Source organism: Cupressus sempervirens, chromosome 9 (genome assembly GCF_028749045.1).
Source record: "Cupressus sempervirens isolate cs-2001-9-10 chromosome 9, ASM2874904v1, whole genome shotgun sequence".
Classification (NCBI taxonomy): domain Eukaryota; kingdom Viridiplantae; phylum Streptophyta; class Pinopsida; order Cupressales; family Cupressaceae; genus Cupressus; species Cupressus sempervirens.
The window spans coordinates 501,804,269-501,820,175 of NC_143126.1; the positions used below are offsets into that span (position 1 = coordinate 501,804,269).

The 15,907-nt window shown below is 31.3% G+C and overlaps 1 protein-coding gene across 2 annotated transcripts; it reads left to right on the plus strand.

Moving 5' to 3' along the window:
- The first annotated feature begins 5,937 nt into the window (after positions 1-5,937).
- Positions 5,938-14,629, plus strand: LOC149539524 (disease resistance response protein 206-like). 2 transcript variants are annotated; one of them, XM_089799233.1, is made up of 2 exons: positions 5,938-5,956; positions 14,070-14,629. In XM_089799233.1, the coding sequence occupies exon 2, from the start codon at positions 14,087-14,089 to the stop codon at positions 14,627-14,629; it is 543 nt and encodes a 180-aa protein (XP_089655359.1). In that variant the 5' UTR covers positions 5,938-5,956; positions 14,070-14,086. The 2 variants fall into 2 exon arrangements, with proteins under 2 accessions (XP_089655359.1, XP_089655360.1); XM_089799234.1 differs by lacking the exon at positions 5,938-5,956 and adding an exon at positions 13,348-13,360.
- Positions 14,630-15,907: the final 1,278 nt, after the last annotated feature.

The window sequence follows — 15,907 nt, forward strand, 5'->3', positions numbered from 1 at the left end:
ACCTGTGTAGTCATAAACTATTTCATCTTGAAACAATTTCATAAAATTAGCTACACATACATCACTTTCATTAATTCACACCTCTTTAACTATTTTCCATCTTTAATACCATATATACCTGACTTGTACTCTCCAAGAGAAACTAGCATCTTACCAATTTCATGTGTTCTATCTAGATGTAAGCATCTATGCAAATTTTTCAAACCACAACAATTGGGGAAACAACCTTTCAAACACATGTTCTTATAATAAATGGACCTATCATCTCATTTACATAGTACACTTGCAATAAATTCTCTTGGTGACTTAGGAGGTAATTGTAGATCACATTCCTACAATATTTTGTTAGTATGCAAATTACAACATATATAACTATAAACATCATAATGCATAGAAAAATCAACATGAACCCTACAACATGCAATACATGTATGATTTATCTTAACATAGAATAGTTTTTACATCTCAAAAAATCTTTGGCTGATTTTAATTTGAGGAAATCTTTGAAGAAACATTTCATAAAATTGTGTTTGAGTTATATCTAAAAAATGTTTTGCATGTGGCTCACAGTTTGTTTTTCCAATTTATCTTTTGACAGAATCTTTTTGGTTGGGTGAAGCCCTTGTGTTTTCACACCAAAATTTTTCTATTTTAATGTTCTTAGTGCATCAACAATAACTTTATCCTTACATGGGAGTCTATCTTGTAATGACAAAAAATAAGTCTCATTATAATTCTCAATATTCTCTTGCCTCACTAAGGCTTTGAGTAATGTTGTTTTACTTATCCTTAATGGTTTACCTTTTTTTCTTACCATACAAGTTTTTTCTATTTTCTTTCCCATTATGGTTGATGCAAGGAATTGTCAAATTTTATTAGCATCTTTAGTACGTTCTTTTGAAACAATAGATTGGTATGCATCAAAGAGATTTCTAACAATGCTTCTTTCACTACTATTTTTAGATGTTCTTAACCCCAAAACTCTCATTGTCTCTCTAAATTTCAGATTTTTAACCATTTCAATAAGAAGTTGACATCTTCCACCTTGATTTAAATTTTCAAAATAGTTATTCCAAATCTTTTGAACAATTCTCCTACAGTTTCATTTTGACATTGTATCATGCATTGACTTCAAAATACTTTCATCAATGTTGATTAGAAACTTTGGTTTTCTATGAATTATTCTAGGAGATGTTGATGTAATTGCATGCTCTATATTTTCATTACTTACATCATGTGCATTCATCATTTCAAATTCAGATGTCACATTAGGAGCATCAGGTGATGTAAGTGTATTTGTCACAATCATTTCAATTGGGGTATGTTGAACATTTTTGTTTGTCGAATTAAGTGCGTTTGTGACATTAATATCAATAGGTAAATTTTCATCACTTATATTTGAGGCATTTGATGTTGTAACTTCATGTAGTCTCCTTATACACTCCCTTATTTTTCTTTTGCTAGTTCTCACTTATCAATCGTTCTTCTCTTGTTCTTTCCCATGATTATAAATCCAAATTACCCTAAAAACAATAACATGAATAAAATAAACAAAAATATACAAAACTAAAAAAATTTACATGATTATTTTATGCTCAATCATAAGATACTAACATAAAATAAGATGTTGGCACATAAAATATATAAAATTTAGCATTTCCAAGCACAAAAAAACCTTCACTTGCATACCTAGTATAGAAATACATGTGAAAAAATAGTAGAATCTAGTGGACCACACTAAAATAAAATATTAATCATTGACATGCTATTTTATTTACAATTTTCAATAACCCAATCAAGTTATTGTGTTCTAATTGCATTACCCATATGGACAAATCACCCAATCAAGTTTTGTATTACTACTACACAAAGGTAGATTGAAGGAGAGAGGGAGTGATGGAGAGAATGAGAGAGAGAGGGTGAGGCTAGGATAAAGTGATAGAAGGGGATATGAAGAGGGAGAGGGAATAAGAGAGATAGAGAGTGAATGTGTGTGTGTGTGTGTGTGTGTGTGAGAGAGAGAGAGAGAGAGAGAGAGAGAGAGAGAGAGAGAGAGAGAGAGAGAGAGAGAGAGATGGAAAGAATGATAGAGAAGGGGATAGGAAAAAGAGAGGGAGGGGATGGGACAAAGAGAGAATGTGTGTGAGAGAGAGAGGATGGGATGGAGAAAAGAATTAGAGGATATGATAGAAAGAGTGAGAGAGAGGGGGATGTGTGTGTGTGTGTGTGTGTGTGTGTGTGTGAGAGAGAGAGAGAGAGAGAGAGAGAGAGAGAGAGAGAGGGAGGGGTGATAAGAGAGAGAGGTCTGAGAGAGATATTAGTGGATGTGTGTGTGTGTGTGTGTGTATGTGTGTGTGTGTGTGTGTGTGTGTGTGTGTGTGTGTGAGAGAGAGAGAGAGAGAGAGAGAGAGAGAGAGAGAGAGAGAGATCATATCCCCCAATCCTTCTTCTCTCTCTCTCTCTCTCTCTCTCTCTCTCTCTCTCTCTCTCTCTCTCTCTCTCTCTCTCAATCTAACCTTGTGAAGTAGTAATACAAAATCTGATTAGGTATTGTAGAACCTAATCTGGTTTTATAGAAACCAATCAAGTTCTAAATGCATATTTTATTTTTATAACTCGATCAGGTTATTTGAATGAACAAAACCTGATTCGGTTATGGCTTGGTGAAAGCCTAGGAAAATGACCGAAAGGCTTGGGAGACTATTTTTGCTTCATTTTTTTCCCTTTAGACATTTTTTCATCTTCTAAGATGAATTATCATCTTTTTATTCATCAGGTACACTAATGGTGAAGTGGGTAACTCTAAAATCACCATCATAATCTTACACATCTTCTTAGCTTTCTAACCATATAAATTTTCTTTTTTAAACAACATTAACATTGTAAACTTTAATTACTTTTACCAATGCCTTGAAATTTGTCGCAAACATATGTCTACCATTTTAAAATAAATTTTGATATACTTAACCAAATTCAAAATAAATTACATATTACTATTTTACACTTTATTAAATACACATTTAAAAAAAAGGTTTGCATTTTCAATTATTTTGATGCAAGTTATACTCAGCACACAAACAAGTACCAACATTTTAGGATGTAGTCTGTTCAATAATTCATAACAAAAAAATAACTCATCATAAAATTACAAAAAAATACACAACTTCTAGATATGAATCTTAACTATCATTCTACCAAAGGGATATGAAAAATACTAAATATAACTATATCTTTTATGCTGCACATGAAGACAACTAGGTTATATTTTCTAGAAAAAATAGGAGTTTTTTTTCATGTGCATAGGGTTTGGCCCATCTAATCTTATCAATTTTGTAAAAACTCTAGTAGTTTAGAAAGTAGATTTAGAGTAATACAATTTATATGTTTTACAAATCTTGTTATTTTCAGTGGATGACCCTCAAATGTATCATCCAAGTTCATGTTTACCTAATTTCAAAAAAAAGGTGTCCACTTAAACCCCCAATTTTGTACACCATCTTGGTGTACTCACCCCATCGAACAGTCATACAAGTGAAGAATAAAATGATTCTAAACTTTATGTTGAACCTCATGAAGTTCCACCACAGGAAGTGAGGAGATCTACTCAGGAAAGGTAAAAACTTGATGGGTACAATTATTCACCAAAGAGGTTTACTTATTCTATGCTGAATGCTAATTGTACCTACACTTTATTTAAGGATGTTGTTGAACCTAGGATTGTCAAAGAAGCAATAAATATGTTAGATTCAAATTCTTGGTTGAATGCCACGAAGGATGAAATGAAGTCCTTGGAGAAGAATGTAACCTAGGATTTTGTACCCTTGCCTCAAGGTAGAAAGTCTATGGGATGTAAATGGGTGTTTAAGAAGAAGTGCCATCCAAATGGCAGGGTTGACAAGTACAAGGAATTATTAGTTGTGAAGGGGTATTCCCAATAAGAAATGATTGATTATGGAGAAATATTTTTTTTTGTAGCTAAGCTAACATCTATCTGATTTCTATTTTCACTTGTAGTGGCATATGAGTTTGAAATTGAGAAGATGGATGTGATGATGACATTTCTTCATGGTGATCTTGAAGAAGAGATAAATATGTCCCAACCGGAGTACTTTGTGGAAAAAGTTAACTTGATCTTCTAGTATGTAAGCTGAAAAAGTCTCTATATAGTTTGAAGTAGTCACCAATAATGTGGTACCAAATGTATGATGCATATGTTTTGTCTTTGGGTATTATGAGATCTAAATTGGATCACTATGTGTATTATAAATTTGAAGGTGATTGGATACTTATTATTTCTCTATATGTAGATGATATGTTGTTTATAGAAAATAATAAGGAAATGATTTTAGAATTAAAATCACAGTTGTCCTTGAAGTTTGAAATGAAAGATTTAGGGTTGGAAAAAAATATTTTGGAGATGAAAATCAGAAGGGATAGGGTCAGCAGAAAAATTTCATTTAGTCAAGGAAAATATATTACCAATATTTTGGAGTAGTTTAATATGGTTGATTGCAAGCAACATGTAGTTCTATTGTTACATGGAATGAAGCTATCAATCAATGAAAGTCTAAAATCTCCTGATGAGATTGAAGGCATGAAGTGGGTACCTTATGAAAGTGATGTTGGAAGCCTCATGTACATAATGGTCAATAAGAGACTAGACATTGCATAAGCAATGGGCGTATTGAGTCAGTTTATGGTGAATCTAGTCAAGTCACATTGGGATGTTGTGAAAAGAGTTATAAGATATTTGAAGGGTACATCATAGTATGCATTGTGCTACCAAGGTAACTCAGTTGGATCTCATAGATTGGGTAGAATTTAAGGTAATGTTGACACTAATTGGGTTGGGGACATTAGTAGAAGAAGATCCAATAGTGGATATATATTCTTGATGAATGGTGGTGTTATCAGTTGGATAAGAAAATTGCAAAGTATAGTATCATTATCAACATCTGAGGTCTATACATGACATCTACTTGTGCATGTTAGGAAGTAGTTTCAATTAAGAACTTATGTTCTTGATGTTGGCTATGATGCTAGAAGAATTAAAATTCTTTGTGATAGTTAGAGTGTAGTATGTTTGACAAAGAATCTTACCTTTCATGATAGGACAAAATACATTGACATACAATATCACTTTTTACATGAAATGGTTGAAGATGGAAAGGTAAATCTAGAAAGATTGACACTGAGGAGAATGCTATAGATGTATTGACAAAGCCAACGAGCATAGTTAAGTTCAAATGACACTTAAAACCTTTGAATCTTGTTAGCATCATTGAGTGACTCTGTACTTCATCAAGTGGGAGATTGTTAAAGTGATGAAGTAACACCATATGGTGGTGATAAGCCTCACCATATGGTAGGTCCACCATACCATGTGATGGAGGAGAATCACCATATGATGTAGTTTCACCAAGGCATATGGTGAGTGGACCATATGGAAATGATGATATTTTTTCTCTGAGGCATACAACATTTTTTTGTCTTTGAAGTGTAAAATGAAAGAGTGTGGTGTTAGAGTGACCATATGCCAAAGAGTGGTGATGGAGTGACTAGAGGCATCCGTGTCACTAAAGCCATCCTCATTGATGGAGTCATCCACATCCCTGGAGTCATCAGAGTCATCCTTGTTGCCGAAGCTATCTACATGATTGGAGTCATTTGCATTGCCAGAGCTATCCACATCACCAAAGGCGTCCACATCACTAGAGCCATCTATTTCACCAAAGGCATCCATGTGACCAAACGCCTCTATGTGATCAAAAATTATTTCCATTGTGGCTAGTAATCTAATAGTTTATTTACCAAATTGTAGTGTGCATAAATGGATGCATGATTAATGAAGAAGTCATAATGAATGTCGGGTTGATTGTAAGGAAATCTAGGTTTGTAAAAAATATGAAGTATTGTATGTAAATCTTGTTTATTGCAATACAAAAGTTTGCTCGAGGTTTTGGGTGGTGGGTTTTTTTCTCGAAAGGGTTTACCACATTAAATCTTGTTTTTGATATTTGTACTATCTTATATAATTGTGAATCTTTGAAATTTGTTGTTGCTCATTTTCCTATCATTTTACATTCAAAAAGCATTTCTACACCATTTCTTTCCTAATAATTTTGAGATATTTTTCTCCATACTATTAACTAGAGCATTGAGAAATGATATAATTTTATTTTAAAAATATTTGATTGGATTTAGTTCTATAAATTTTCCAAGAATGGTTCATATAGTCATTTACTAAATACTCATGCATGCGTCCATTAAGATGTTAAAATTCTATTAATTCAATTATGATTTTTTTTTCAATTTTATAATTTATTACATAGCTCATTATTTTTAGCATATTTTTAGAAATAGGATAAAATTATTTATTTAAGTTTCTATTGGAGGTGACTAAAAAAGGCAAGGAGAAAATTATTTTTTCAAACAGAAACTAAAAAGAAATTTAAATATCAAGCTATAGCTAGAGATACATTGAATGTTTCTTATCTAGAACATTCTTTATTGATTACTTTAGATCATTTTGCTTGACAATGCAACAACTTCAAATCATTCTACTTGACAACACAAGAATTCATTAATAAAAAAGTCTTAAAGAAAGGGCCATAGTGAAGTTGAACACTAAGGAGACCTAAAATTCTTCTTTTTCATGACATGTTCTTGCACTTATTTGGTCTCCCTTTGTGTGTTTTTATACACAATTTTCTGTGGCTCATATTTTTTGAGTTTTTAGACAACTGCATTAGACATTAGTATATTTTCTTCTGAACTTTTGAGTCATCCATATGTTGTTTTTTAACACAAAGAATTCTTCTTTGGTCTCGTATTAATATAATATAATGTGGGGGTTTGGTGCATTTTCTAGTTACAAAAGTGTAGGGGTTTTACAAAAGTTTCTATTTGTGGCTAGTGATTTTTGTACTATATTTTTGCAACTAGTGGATTCTATGGAGCATCTCCCACCAATAAAAAAAATTGAAGAATATAATTTTTAAAATAAAGGGTTTTATCATTTTTCCCAAAAATCAAAGCTTTGTATTTGAATTTGTAATTCTTCAGAAGCTTCATTTCCTCTCTCATATGGATATTGATTTTTTGTGTAATATCTTATAGAAAAAATGACACAGAGAGCAACAAAATTAGGGTTTTCATGTATGGAAAATATGGATTGTGTTAATTTAAATTTTCAAATATAGGTTTTGGAAAGGTGTAATTTTTTTCATAAATCTAAACTTTTGTGAAAATGTGTTCCTAAGAACAAGGTTTTGTAGTGATTGAAAACTTTGCATTCTACTTCATTTACAAACCTCAATAGAGTTTTTTCCTAGTTTTTTGTCCATTAATTTCCTTTTTCTTAGGGTAAAGCATGATCGTTTATCTTTTTATATGACTTCTTTTCTTTGCAAACCATAATCAATGGCTATGGGGAATAGTCTAGAATTTTGTTATAAATTATACTAGTCTAATCAAACAAATTTTGCTTCATAACAATTATTCTAGTAGCTATTAAAGGTGGTGCCAAGGGATTTTTTATTTTTTTAAAAATATTTTTATTCCAAAGAGAGATAGATGGTAGTGAAACATCACTGCGGTAAGTCAACTTAGAATTAACACTATCACTATTCATTTGTTCCTTTGGTCACTTTGCAATTTTAGGACTTTCTTCCTAGTGCAAAGGAGATATTTTTCTCATCATGATAATTTAGAAAAAAACATTGAGATCCCTTTTAGAACAACATTGAATTATTATAATCATTAAATCTTGATGTGACATACCTTATTAACCCTTCAATATTATTTGTCTCTTCTTGTTGGTCACTATAAGAAATCTAACATCCATGTTTGTGTAATATATCATTTTTTTGTGAATGTTGGTCATTATTCCTTTTTAGTGTAATGATTTTGATATCTCTTTTGAATTGAGATCTCACAATACATTTTTCTATGATTTCATTCTCACATTGATGTCTTCAAAAATATTGTTTCCCTAGTCATTGAGACACTATAAAATCATTTTTCTTGCTAAAGCACTATCTTCATTCCATTTTAAAAAGTGTTACAAGTTCAAGACTATTTTAGCTTTCCACTTACTTTTGATCCTCTCTCTTCCAATTCACTTCCAAGGCCTTGTTTGTCCAACCAAATAACTACTAATCAAGTGATCCATTGTTCACATACTCATAAACTATTAGTCCATGTTGAGCTTCACAAAAAAAGCCCTGCAAACACACCATGTTTCTATGCCTAATAATGGACCTAAACTACACAAGGTCATCCTAAATTCTTTCTTTGTAATATAATTTGAATGTAACAATAACTATTTCTAGGTCAATATTCTACTCAATTACTGAGCAAATAGCAGTCTAAAGATTAAATGTTTTAAGTCTCTATATTGAGTCAAAAAATGTTAGCCATTGTGAGATAAGCCTACAATTCTCAAAACCCAATGGATTTCCCATCAGTTTCAAAGAATGGACATTCTAGTTCATTGAAACCACCTTAGGTTCATCAATTTGCATACATTTCTTAAGGCCAAATAAAAAATTCAATGAGGAAATCTACATGCAAGGGGAATAAATAAAGCACATTTTAGATAATGGAGGACACTATTTTCCTATTAATAAAATCATGAAAGTAATTCTAACACTTAGTATTTTGATTGTCACTATATTTATTTTGGGAAGAATATTTTTCAAAACCATTGGACCTAGTTGGTGACTAAATTTCCCAATCATTTCAACAAATGTAAACTTGACTAAACATCTAGAACATGGATCCGTTAGATGGTAAATCCTTTGCATTATTCTTTCCATAACCCCTAACTTTTCCAATGTCACTTCCATAACCACTACTATAATTATCACCTCTATCATGTGACACCAATAGTCTTAGCATGATCATTATAGCCTTGTTCCGTGAAAAATTCTATATGTTCACCCTTAGACAAGCTGCTAATTATCTAATTGATTTTTACTATAATTGAAATTTGACTAATCAATGCCATTAGAAGAAAAGTATCACCCATTCCCACTTTCATTTTCTAGTGTGCAGTAGTTCTCATCATCTCTATAAACTTGCAAATACTCAATGCTTCCAATTCCAACAATATTCACTAGTTCCTTTTCTACTTCACCTACTCTCAAAATATTCTCAAGGCCCTAAGACAAAGGTTCAAAAGTTTTGGGTCTTTGCAATATAACAAACCATGTATAGAGGCTTAATGCATCCTTGATCAACCAAAATATAGCCAAATAGAATCACATATTAATCTTGCTTATGTAAGTTTCCTCTACAAAAATGATTTTAAAAACTATTTAATTCAATCCCTATAATCTTGAAAAGGTAGCATCAAGATGAGATTAAATAATGCATATTTTTTCCCAATATCAACCGGACAACATAAATTAAACTTAAAATGCCATCATAACAATGATTCTTCCCCAAGATATAAAAATAAATAAAAATTGTTATGTGTAGGGGCATGCAAAACTTGTGTGAGACTAAAGCACAATATACAGAATAAAGAATTGAAAACTAAAATGTTGAATTATCTTCAAAGACAACAATAGAAAACAAGGAAGCAAAGATAAAAACAAGAAAAAACAAGGAAGGAAAGATAGAAACAAGAAAAAAAGAGGAAGGAAAGATAGAAACAATAAAAAATAAGGAAGAAAAGTGTAGAGACAAGCTGTGGCTCAAATATTAAGGATAATTCATAAGATTTATGAGCCAGTTCATCTTGCATCTAAATGTCAATCTAGGGTCATAAAATCATGAAAGGTATAGTGGTTTTTTACTCAAGGTATCAAGATAGCACACCAAGTGGGGATGAGTGTAACTAGAGTACATCATAGATTAAGTTATTGAAATATCACCACCTTCCAATAAATTTTACAAATATAAGTGATCATCATTTGAAACTCATCACTCCCTCATGATGTATATAGAGCCTAAATAGTCATGAAATGACATAAATGTTTTTATTAGTACAATATACAAATAATATGAGACTCTTTCTTAGTAATCACAATTATATGAAGTTTACCTTATAAGTATTTCATCTTTATTTTGCAAGAGGTTTGGAGAGGATGGTAAAGAATCATGAACCTCCCTCTTAATCCAATATTGCACAATTTTTAAGGATATTTCTAAGTTCATTATAATACAAACATCTCTAAATCCAAGTTTGGATTATTGATTTAAGTGAAGGAAGCTTGATGTTAAGTCTCTTAGGATGGTTTGTTATAGTTTTCCCATAGTTATCACAACTATAACGTTGTACTTTAGTGTAGTCTCTCTATTTCTTGAATGACTATTTACTATTTAAGTACTTACCATTTTTCCTTTTCAAATTAGTGATGATAATATGAATGTCCTCATTTTTGGATTCCAATTGATTTCTCTAGTTATTAAATTACAATCTTGTTGAATGTAGTCAGCTTTAGTCTATCAAATTTGGAAAGCTTAGAATGAGCACAATTTATTACTTGTCTAAAGTTTTCCCATGAAATATGGAGTCTTTAATGTTACCATAGTTGTCTCTTCACTATCATAGATGTGACTAATTGTTGAAAGTTGGTTTCTTAATTCCATTATCCTCATAAAGTATGAGGTGATGGTCTCTCCTTTATTCATTTCAATATTAGAAAGTTTCTCTTTAAGAGTGGTAACCCTGTTAGTATTGTCAACTAATCTCAAACATGTTTTTATAGGACTTTGAACATATCATATGCAGAGTTTAACTTTGTGATAATAGGTAGAAGATGATCTTTTACTTGATATATTAATAATTTCATTTCTTTGGTGTTGTTTGTTTCACATTGACTCTTTTAGTCATTGTCTTTAGGTTTAGTAATTTCTATAATTATTTTCAACTTTTTCTTTCTAAGTGTTAGCATCATTTGTAGTTTGCATGCTTCAAAATTTGAAGTAACTTCAAGTATATCTTCAAGTTTCATGTTGTTCACTAGTTTGATAGATATAAGAATTGAAAATTTAGGTCTATATCAATTTGACAATAAATATGATCTTGACCATCTCTCAAACCTACTTTGATACTATCTTAAAATTTAACTGACCAGATTAAATATATAGGTAATTTTTATATGCATAATATTTGATACACTTATCAAATTCAAATTTATTGTTTTGTGTAAGACTAATTGTAGAATTTATGCAATAGTTTTCAATTTCAAACTGTGATGTTAAAATGAATATAAAATTAATCTTAACTGTAGATGAATCAACATCGAAGACTATATGCACTACGTATGTGTTCATTGTGTAGGTTGTAACCCACTAAATATGAGCATGTGGAGTCACATCCATGATGGGAAGTAAATAAATAGTGGAGTTACATCCACAATGGGAAGTGACTCCATCGTGGAGTCATGAGACATTGTAATCATAACTTCCATAACCTTTAAGATCTAAAGCATACAATATTTGGTCAATGAGTTAGTTAGTTGTTCGATAATTACCATTATGTAATTGATAAAAATACACTAAATATGAGCGTACAGAGTCACATCCACAATGGGAAGTGAATCAATCATGGAGCCACATCCACAATGGGAAGTGACTCCACCATGGAGTCATGACCCATTGTAATCATAACTTCTATGACCTTTAAGATCTAAAGCATAAAACATTCGATCAATGTGTTAGTTATTCAATAATTACCATTATGTAATTGACATTATTAAATTTGATTAGAGAGAGAGAGAGAGAGAGAGAGAGAGAGAGAGAGAGAGAGAGAGAGAGAGAGAGAGAGAGAGAGAGATCTAATTTAACTATAAAACATTAACAAAAATGAATTGAATATTTATTTTTCCAATTTCACTAATACTTTTGTTTATTTCTTAAAGCAACTCTTTTAAATTTTGACTACTTATATTTCCTTTCTCTCTTTTTGTTTTGCATATAATTTTTTTTTTTCCCTCAATCCTATCTGATTATTCCATTTGAATCTATTGTATGGTACTTGTATAGATATGCAATGCTAAATATGTGTGTGATTGGAGAATATTTTTTAACTCCAACTCATAGAAATTTCTTCTCTAAAACTTTCTTATGGTTCTAGCATTTCCGAGCTTCTCAATTTTATTTTATTATATATCCTCACAAGAACTTGTCTCTTTCAAATCTATATCATCATGTCATCCACCAATAAATAAGCATTCTCTTAGTTTTCTTTAACTTCTTACTTATGTTTGTAATAACCTTGTCAAAAGGATTATTGCTTTTATTTTTACACTTTTCACGTGTTTTTATAAAATCCTCTACATATCTTATCTTCTTTTCTTCCTTATTAATATTTATTGTCTTTCATACATACAACTAGTATTATTTTTATTTAAAATGGTGACCATCCTCTTATCTTATGCATACTATATTATTATATGAAGTTCTACCCAACACAAATGCATTCTAGTTATATTCTTGCTATCTAACTAGGTATCCTAGAATGTTACTTGAGCTCATGTTTACTACATATTCACATTGATAATCTTTAAATGGTTAATGAGTAAAAGTCTAATCTTAATTTCATCCTTTCTAAGGTTCAATAGAAAATATTATGCTACCTTAGTGTTCCTAATTTAAAATTATTTATTTTAGTAAAAAATATAATTTCACCGCACATCCTTAAAGAACAAGTCTACTATGTATATCACACCAATACATTTCTTATAGCTTCATCATACACACATATCTATAATTAACACATTTGCAATCTTATATACACCAATTATTCTAGCTAGACCAAGTTGGAGTACTTATCCTTGATTAGATAATGTTGAATTTATAATTTCTTGACATGCATATTCAGTTTTTTTTGAATAACATATCATCTTGAATGAAGTATTGTTAGCATGTACTTAAATGCATGCCTAAGAGATTAAAATACATCTTCCATTCTTTCACAAAATTATTGTAAGTCTACTTACTATAAATATCTTAGTTGTTCAAGATCAAGCACTTTCATCAAAGTTTCTATTAGTAAGATTGTTTCTCTACTTAAAGATCAAATAGCCTTATAAGACTATTTGTTGTAGTGTTGTACTTCTACATCAACCATATCAACTATTTATATCTTTTACTTAACCAAGAACTATTCAAATATAATAATGAAAACTGACCAATTAGAAAAAAATTAAAATTGAAAATATCCATGCTTCCAAGTGCTTGTATTATGATGTAGATGTCATAGTGATATACTAAATACCGTTTTATCATTCATTTCTCATCGAAGTAGACGAGTACTCTTTCTTAATAATGCTTCAATTGCATTCCCACATTCATCATTCTCCACTTGCAAATATATTTTTCAAGTTGGTTAGGTCCAACAATAGATGTAAAGTTAAGATTAATATATAGAAGTGTGTACATATACTTTGATAAAGTGGGCGTTATAAGAGTTCCTAGCTAAGACAATAAACACAAGTACACGATATTCCCTCGAATATAAAATAACAAAACTATAACTAGTTTTTCTATTACAAAATTTTTAATATATTTTCACCGACATAAATCAAATATCTCGTGTATACGTTGTACCATTTCTACCACATTTTAAAGGACTCGTTACTTTGCGTGTTGTCTACCACATTTTAAAATCACAATTACCCTGAATTTTATTTCGTCGAATCCCTGGCTCATATGAAGCCAAATGCTCCAAGCCAAAACTTGCAGGCTTTTTTCAGGCTTCGTCCTGCCGAATTCGGAGGTAGTTGCCCATAAAATAGTACAACAAAAAATCTCAATGGAATCTCCCTTCTGCTTTGTATGTACAATTTTTGATAATAAGCGAGAATGCTATTTTGTCTGACGCTTAATTTTGTTTAGAAGAATACATGAATCATATGAAGGCAAAGGATTTAAATCAAAACTTATTATCTAAAAGTCACATGCCTATAGTAGAGTACAGAAAAGATATATTATAATTGAAGCTATATAAAGCATCTACTCCACCTTGTGATGTATCATGTTCTAATGATATCCATTGCACTTGTATTAGAAATTTTACTAGAGAGATATGGCTTTTGGGTACAGTGGTAGAATAGCATTTTATTTGTGCTTTATGGGGCTTCTGCTATCTCCCATGATTCTCAAAACTCATGTAGATGGCCATGCGTGGAAGAAGCAACTTCCAATGCCATGCAAAAACTTTGTGCTGTACTTTCATGATATACTTTACAATGGCAAAAATGCCCACAATGCAACTTCTGCTCTGGTTGCAGCCCCTGGGTGGGGCAATCTCAGTTCTTTTGCCGCTCCTTTCCGGTTTGGAGATCTTGCTGTGTTTGATGATCCGATTACTCTTGACAATAATCTTCATTCTCCTCCTGTTGGTAGAGCTCAGGGCTTTTACTTGTATGACATGAAGAACACTTATAGTGCTTGGCTTGGGTTCACATTTGTGCTGAGCTCAACTGATTATAAGGGCACCATCACCTTCAATGGGGCAGATCCAACGCTTAAAAAGTACAGAGATATATCTGTCGTTGGTGGTACGGGAGATTTCTTGATGGCCAGAGGAATTGCCACCCTTTCTACCGATGCATATGAGGAAAATGTTTATTTTCGGCTTAGGGTTAACATCACACTCTTCGATTGTTACTGACCATTGTTAACAAATTGGAGAGTTTGTGTGTAGAGAATAATATGTTCTGGCAGTTTACTTATAATCTAAGTTGTATGTTGTTCCACTCAGTCCCTTTAGATGAATGTAACGGTTTGTTTAATTTTTGTGCTTGTTGAGAATGCATTACTTAATAGAGGAAAGATATACTAGAGGCTTATGTAACTTGCGTTTGCCTTTGATGCTAGATCTATTTAGAATTCTTGTTCTGATTAAATAAAGTGGGATACGGTCAGAATTTGTACAATAAAGAAATCACAAGAACATTAGAGTAATATCAAGTGGGAATGGCATGCGAGAAGAAATTTATGAGAGGTGAATTCAAAAGGTTTTTGAAAGGAGCCACAATCAGAGAGACCCAAAAATAAAGGAGCTATGAAACCAAAAACTACCAAACAACAAGATGCGAGTGCATTAGAAGAAGGAGCCAATTCAAACCACAAAACAAATTCTTGGTAAGAAAAGGCGCCCAACAACCTCAAACAAAAACATACACAACTGTAGAACAACCACCACAAAACAAGAGACGTGAGAAGTACTGAAAAAGATGGCGAAAAAATACTAGCAACACCCTCTCACCAAGTAGAGGAAGGAACCAAAACATTGAGGAGGCTAGAAAACAACCACCAAAAGGAAACACCATAGAATTCCTAAAACCCCAAGCACTAAAAGGTAGACACAACTAAAGAAGGAACTGCAAATACCTCACACAAAGCCAAAGAATAGAGAGACCGAAGAAGCCACCTAACAAAAAACATATTTAGAATTATTGTTATATTTGATATTCAATATTTATATGTAGCCATAATAAAACATATATTTATATAAAAAAATTATTCTACTTTTTCTTATAAATTATTAATAAATTATATAATGAGTTAAAAATATGTTATAGCTATTCAAATTAGCTAAAATTAGATAATAATATTTAATAAATAACATCAAAGTTTTTAATAGTAAAAAGTCTATTAAGTTTTATTTATCAATGTATATAAGTTTTTTTAAATTACTAAAAAATAATTAAAATATTATTATAATTATCAAGTAATCTTCATGGTGTAGGATCATCCCTCTCAAGATGTAATCAAATAGGTTTTTGTAGGTTCTAAATTTTGTTAGGATCATTGGATCCATAAGAATGTAATAATGACCTTTTATGTAAGGCCTTTACTATGGGTTGCATACATATAATCTGTCATGGTCAAATGGTCAAAGGGTCTCTAATAAGTTAGGATATAGAATCCTTAGATGATTTTGAGT